The sequence below is a fragment of the Mus pahari genome, chromosome 3, assembly GCF_900095145.1.
Source record: "Mus pahari chromosome 3, PAHARI_EIJ_v1.1, whole genome shotgun sequence".
Lineage (NCBI taxonomy): Eukaryota > Metazoa > Chordata > Mammalia > Rodentia > Muridae > Mus > Mus pahari.
Window position 1 is genome coordinate 149,334,440 of NC_034592.1, and position 6,871 is coordinate 149,341,310.

General features: G+C 45.7%; 1 protein-coding gene across 3 annotated transcripts in view; it reads right to left on the reverse strand.

Annotated features, from left to right (window-relative positions):
* Znfx1 (zinc finger NFX1-type containing 1) overlaps positions 1–6,871 on the reverse strand; it is a 27,216-nt gene that overhangs the window by 16,471 nt on the left and 3,874 nt on the right. For all 3 annotated transcript variants that reach the window (XM_021193450.1, XM_029536250.1, XM_029536249.1), the window contains exon 3: positions 2,707–4,491. In XM_021193450.1, coding sequence (XP_021049109.1) covers positions 2,707–4,491 — 1,785 coding nt within the window. The remainder of the gene's footprint in view (positions 1–2,706; positions 4,492–6,871) is intronic.

Consider the following 6,871-nt stretch of genomic DNA (forward strand, 5'->3'; position numbering starts at 1 on the left):
GCCCTGGCTGTCCTGGAACTCACTTTGTAGAGCAGGCTAGCCTCGAACTCAGAAATCCGCCTGCCTCTGCCTCCCGAGTGCTGGGATTAAAGGTGAATTTAATTCTTAACTGAAGGAGTATAACTTAGTCTCTGTGAGGCTATGGTGGAAAACAATGTGACATTATTGTTCTTGTTAACATGGGAGACCGAACTGTTGTAAGCACTCGTTCTTCTGGCAGAGGACCTGGGTTCAAGTCCCTGCTCCAACACTGCAGGTCACAATTATCTGTACCTCCAGTTCCAAGGGAGCGTCAATACCTTGTTGGCTCCTGCAAGTGTTTGGTACATTTAAATGCAGGCAAAACACTCAAATTCACTGGAAAGCATCTTAGCCAGGCATGGCAGCATATGCTTTTAATTCTAACACCCAGGAAGCAAAAGCAGGTGGAGCTCTGTGAGTTTGAGGCCAGCGCCTGGTCTACATAGCAAATTTCAGGCCAATCAAGGCAACATAGTGAATTCCTGTCTCAAAATAACAAATACATAAAATTACAAATGGGTATCACTCTCGATGCAGCTGTTGATCTCTCTTCTGGATGCAGTGTGTGAAATGCCTCGCTAGTAAGGGAACCTGTCAAGCAGTTCATGATCTGCTGACACAATGGAGCCCATGGTGAGAACTGCCTGGAGTCACCATGAACACACCTCTAACAGGGAAGCATCTCCATGACAACAGGAACAGAGGGACTGCAGAGAGGGTTACAGCAGGGACACAGGAACCCAAGTGTAAGTTTGTGTGAAGACTCATGTGTTAATCCCTGGATGGATACACAGGAGAATCATTCATGTCATTTGCTTAAGGAAGGGACTGGAGAGGTGGGTAGCAGGAGGGAGCCAGTGACTTTTAAAAATGTGAGCAGTTATTTCTTAAAAGGTAATACTAAAATTAGTGAGCCAGAATACTTCACATCTCGAAGGAACAAAACCCAGTATCAGTTGGCTTGGCCTGAAAAGTCTGATTCACCCAGAATCCAGAACGGGCCACTCCTCCCCCTCCACCCTGCACATGCTCCTATCGCAGCAGCTCTTCTTATTACAAAGAAACTTTCTATTCTGCTCCATGTCTTTGTTTGGGAGGGCAGAGATGTAGCTATAAGCTGGCCTTGAACATGGTAGCAACAGAAAATCCTGATCTTCTTGTTTCCATTTCACAAGTGCTGGGAATACTAAGCCAGCAAAACATCTTTGTTTTTTGAAAGCTCTCCCTGTGTAGCTCAGCTGCCCGTGGACTCCCTATGCAGAACAGTTTCACAGAGATCAAACTCACAGAGATCCACTTGTCTCTGCCTCTGGAGGACTAGGATTAAAAGTGTGAGCCAGAGACGGGTGTGGTGGCACACGCCTTTAATCCCAGCACTCGGGAGGCAGAGGTAGGCGGATTTCTGAGTTTGAGGCCAGCCTGGGCTACAAAGTGAGTTCCAGGACAGCCAGGGCTACAGAGAAACCCTGTCTCAAAAAAACAAAACACAACAAAAAAAATAAAAGTGAGCCATCAGGGCTGGAGAGATGGCTCAGCGGTTAAGAGCACTGACTGCTGTTCCAAAGGTCCTGAGTTCAAATCCCAGCAACCACATGGTAGCTCACAATCATCTGTAATGGGATCTGATGCCCTCTTCTGGTGCATCTGTACTTCGATATAATAATAAATAAATCTTTCTTTTTTTTTCTCCCTTGGTTTTTAGAGACAGGGTTTCTCTGTGTAGCCCTGGCTGTCCTGGAACTCTACTCAGAAATCCGCCTGCCTCTACTTCCCGAGTGCTGGGATTAAAGGCATGCACCACCATGCCCGGCATAATAAATAAACCTTAAAAAAAAAAAAAAAAAAAAGTGTGAGCCATCATGTGTGGTCTAATTTAATAAAACAAAAAAACAAAAAAACAAAACAAAAAAAAAACATGAAGACTTGCATCTGCCTCCCTGTCTAATTTTGCATATGCTTTGGGAAGTTAATTTAGCAGTCTTTACATATCTGCTAACATAAATAAACTCAAAGCAAGTCACATACAAGCATGGTTGTATGCTTATTGTTAAATAAAAATGTACACAAAACCACAGGGATAAATATGGGTCAGACAGATTGTAAGTAACCATAGCTACTTTTCCAGAGTAGGGTCAGAGTGTGTGGGGAAGAGTCATGTGAGCGGGAGCCCTCAAGTGCAGCAGAGAGAGGAGCCAGGACTCTCCATACAGGCTGCCCAAGTTCAAGTCCCAGGTCTGCTCACCATGTGAGCCTCAAAGCACCTCAGAGCTCTTGAGTGAGAGTAAGTGTACCCTTAGTTTTCCTTCTGCAGATGATTTTACTTACCAACGAGGGCTATTGTCATGACACAGTGACCTAACATATGTAAAGCAAGGCAGAAGGTGCTTGGCACATCACACTGTAATTATATATTTGATAATACTTAATTTAAGATAGCATAAAGCCAACAAACCTGTGGAAGAAAAGAAATACCTCTGTTACCCCAGCAGTCCTCTTGTGAGGTTAAGATTTTGATCCATCACTATGTTTGCCCCTGGGAATGGTCCCCACTAGGAACTACTGTATGTGTCTATGCCACAAGTGATATTCATTGCATTTCAGGGAAATATTTCTAAATGAGGCTCGCTAGACATCTAGAGCGAAATCTCCCTGTGTGCTGTCATAGGCTCTGAGAAATTCTCTTACCTGTTCCAGGAGGCCCTTGAATGATAGCCAGCTCCCTCGTGAGGGCGAACTGTAAGGCTTCCATCTGGGAGTCATCCAGCTTCAGCGCTTCTTTGGAGGGCCATTGGCCAAAGTCGAAGACATTAATCCTAGGATGTCTCAAGGCCTCAGCACCTCTCAGAGACTTCCTCATGGCTGAGGGATTCTCCATGAGGGGGGTGAAGTCATATCTGCCACCCATTACCAAGTACCTCGGCTTCCTCACGTAGGAGTCACACTCCACAATGTTCCTCTGGAAGGGGACATCTTCCTCCTGGACCTCTTGTAGTCCTTCCAGGACGTGCCGGTAAGCCTCAAAGTAGGCTGTTGTCTCCACCATGAGGAAAGAGTCAGAGGGCTGGACGTCAGCAAGCAGCTGCTGGCTCTGCTCGTTGAAGCACAGCTGGACAATCCCTTGGCAGAGATCTTCATGCTCTCGGTTTGAAACGGTAGCAAAAAGAAACGTCTCGAAGTTGTCCTTGGACATGCACACTAATGACCCATACAGCAGTCGCTTGGAATTCTGCCAGCGAACAAACTTGAGCGGCTTTGTGTCAAACTGCACTTTGTACACGATGCCGGAGGCTGAGCACATCGGGGTGATGATCCTAGCATCAAAGTAGATTCGGATGTCATCGAACTTCCTCTTCCTCAGACCCTGGTCCTCAAAGCTTTGTAGAAGCTTCAAAATGCCTTCCCGAAGGGGCCGAACAAAATCCTCTCGAAGGAGGCGGAAGTGAGTGTCGAGGTAGACAGCAGTGCTCTCATATTTCCCGGAAATGATGTTGGGGCGAAGGAAGGGCCTCTCATCCAAGTGCACCTCGTTGTAGGTGGGGTAGATGGGCATGGCCCGGTAGCTCTCAACCTCCCCTTCTGCCTCAGCCTGCACTAGAGTGTAGGTGTCTACTCTCAGAGTGCCCTCGCGCCTCTTTTCCTGCAGATGTTTAATGATAGCCTGTACCTTTTCCAGGTTCTTCTCTGTCTCCTCTTCTATGTCAACCCCAGAGGCTCTCAAAGCATTAAGAGAAGTCGGCAGGAGAGAGATGAGCATGGAGGTTTCCTGCATAGAGCTGACAGGAAAGACACTGACGAGGTCCTGGAGGAGGGAGATGATATTGCTTATGTGTTCTGGGTACTGGTTCCGAATGTCGGGGCTGGGCTCCGTGATCATCCCCACCACGTAAGTTGGCAGGCAGACTCGGAGGAACTTGGAGTTGTTCAGGACGCCCAGCACATGCAGGATGCTCTGACGGTCTATCCTGGAGCTGCAAGCCTTCCGGAGAACTTGGCAGATCAGCTGAAGGAAGCTGGGCTTCATGGAGGAATGAGAAAGCAGCTCCTTGAGCCCTAGGCTTGTGGCAAGTGTGATGGCCACCTCAGAGGGCTCCTTCTGCAGGAGGCTCTCCAGGAACTTATAGCCCAGTCTCTTGGTCTGCTGTGGCTGCTCTGGCTTCTGGAGTGGGGTGTGCCACTGCTGGAAATTGTCACTGGACCATGGTGGTCTGTGGTTCCTACCCTCCTGGTCATCATTTCTCCTCCTGGTGTCATTCTGGCTTTGTCTCTGGTCTCTAGCTTCATCACTGGTATGCCCTTCCTGGTTTCTTCTTCCCTGATGTGGGTTCCTGCCCATAGCCCTAAATCTCTCTTCCCTCTGTCGGAAAGGAGCAGGATGGTTGCTGGCCCTCAGATGCCTTCCAGCATGGTTGGTGGCTGCTGGATTATTGGTTTGGTTTCTAGCTCTTGGTGGCAATTCTCCATCCATAGGACCTAAACACAACGGGGACACTGGGTAAGCAGAGTCAAGGAGTCACGATGCCCAATAAGACAATAATGAACACACTTCCATCTTCCAAAACAAAGAAGCAGCTCAGACTGCGTGCAGAGATTGACGATTCTCACCAAGGGTTGAGAGGGTGAGAGCTTAGCAGTTAAGAACACAGTTCTTCCAAAGATGAGTTCCCAGCATCTACACTGGACAGCACAAAACTGCTCTAACTCCAGCTCCATGGGGAGTCAATGCCTCTGGCTCTGCAAGCACATGCACACATGTGCCCATAACACAGATAGGGTTGTTTAAAAAAACAGTAAGTTTTATTTGTTTTGTTTTTTCAAAACAGTCTTAGTATGTAGACCCGGCTGTCCTGGAACTCACTCTGTAGACCAGGCTGGTCTTGATCTCACAGAGACCCACTTGTCTCCTCCTCCCTGGTGCTGGGATTAAAGGTATGCGACACCACACCCAGATTATTAATTTTTTAAGGTTTCTTATCAAATTGTATGATAAATAAAATATAGAGCTACAGAGCTAGCCAGGTGGCTCTTAACTTTTGTCCTCAGAGACTGAAGCAGGAGGATCATTCAAGGCCAACTTGGATAGCATAGTTTCTTAGAAGTTAGCTTGAGCTACATGGCAAGAGGCTGGTGTGTGTGTGTGTGTGTGTGTGTGTGTGTTGGCTGTGGGACCTAGGCAGTGGTAGTACACTTGCCTTCAATACATGAGGCCCTGGGTTCTATGACAATAGTACAAGAAAAAATGATTACTATTGCTGTATAGATTGCTGTATAAAAGAGGCTGTTTCCTGAAAGATATAAAACAGAAACTGAGTGACTCTGGATGAGCGCTCTGGCAATGGAGGAGAGTGAGTGTTACTGTATTTCATCTTACTTCGTGCCCCATGCTGGTGCCTAACTTTCAGTCTCTGGCCAGCACAAAAGTCAGAAGAGTCAGCAGTGAGGCATGATCACTTCTTCATTGTGGAGCCTTGGGCAGTTTCTCTGTCTCTAAGTGTTTGGCTGCTATAGATAAAATGTTTACAAAACATCGGGTAAACACTGCCAATGTGTATCTCAATGTTTCATGTAGACTTAATCAGAGGAAATTTATTTTAAAACATAAAAATTGCTCTTGTGACTACCTTGTGACTTCTACAGCTCCTCTGCTAAACAGCTATCATATGCTACAAGGCCAAGTGGAATCAAACTATGAAGGAAACAACACCTGGTCTTTGCCCTGCAACAGGAAACAGAGCTTGACTGGGAAGGAGGAAGGCAGTGCCTCCCTTCCAAGACGTTTTTTTATTTTTGTGGCTAACTCGCAGACTGTGGAGAAGAGGAAGCACCAGCACCCAGTTTCCTTGTTGGAAAATGAAAACTGAAACCTGAAACTCAACTCTGATTCAGGAAATTTAAAATCGAAACTAGTCATTCCAGAGCTCTCCCAACCCCCACACTTACAACAGCCTGTCTCACACAGGGACCCTGGAACCCAAGGAGCCAGCGTTCACTTTCTTTTCCTCTATAGGGATTCTACAGCTGGTCTTAGCAGAATGGTGTGATTTGCAAAACACAAGCTGTTCACAATTTGACAATAAAATTTAGGAAAGCTACAAATATGTGTAATACTTCAGCTTTTTTTTTTTTTTTTAAAGATTTATTATTTTTTCTTGGATATTTTTCTTATTTACATTTCAAATGTTTTCCCCTTTCCAGGTCTCCCCTTCGGAAACCCCCATCCCATTCACCCTCCCTAATTAAGATATAAGATGACAGACTGGTTAGGCAGTGGTGGCTCTTTAATTCCAGCACTTGAAAGACAGAGGCGGATCTCTGAGTTCAAGGCCAGAGAATCCGAGTGAATTCTTGGGGGGGGGATGACACACAGAGAAACCCTGTCAGATACAAATACACTTAAGTGGGTTTTTTTTGTTTATTTTGTTTTGTTTTTTTGTTTTTTTCGAGACAGGGTTTCTCTGTATAGCCCTGGCTGTCCTGGAACTCACTTTGTAGCCCAGGCTGGCCTCGAACTCAAAAATCCACCTGCCTCTGCCTCCCAAGTTCTGGGATCAAAGGCGTGCACCACCACTGCCCAGCTTATTTTGTTTTGTTTGATACAGGGTCTCATTGTGTAATCCTGGTTGGCTTGCAATTCACTAGACTACACTGCCTTAAAACACAGAAATTTGTTTGCCTCTACCTCTCTGCTGCTGGAATTAATGAAGGAAGCATGCCACCTGACTAGGTTCTTTTTTTCTTTTTTTTTTTTTTTGGAGACAGGCTCTAAGCCTGTAACCTAATTTGGCCTCTAATTCTTAAAATATTTATTATTATTTATTATTATTAATATTATTTTTTTAAGATTTATTTATTT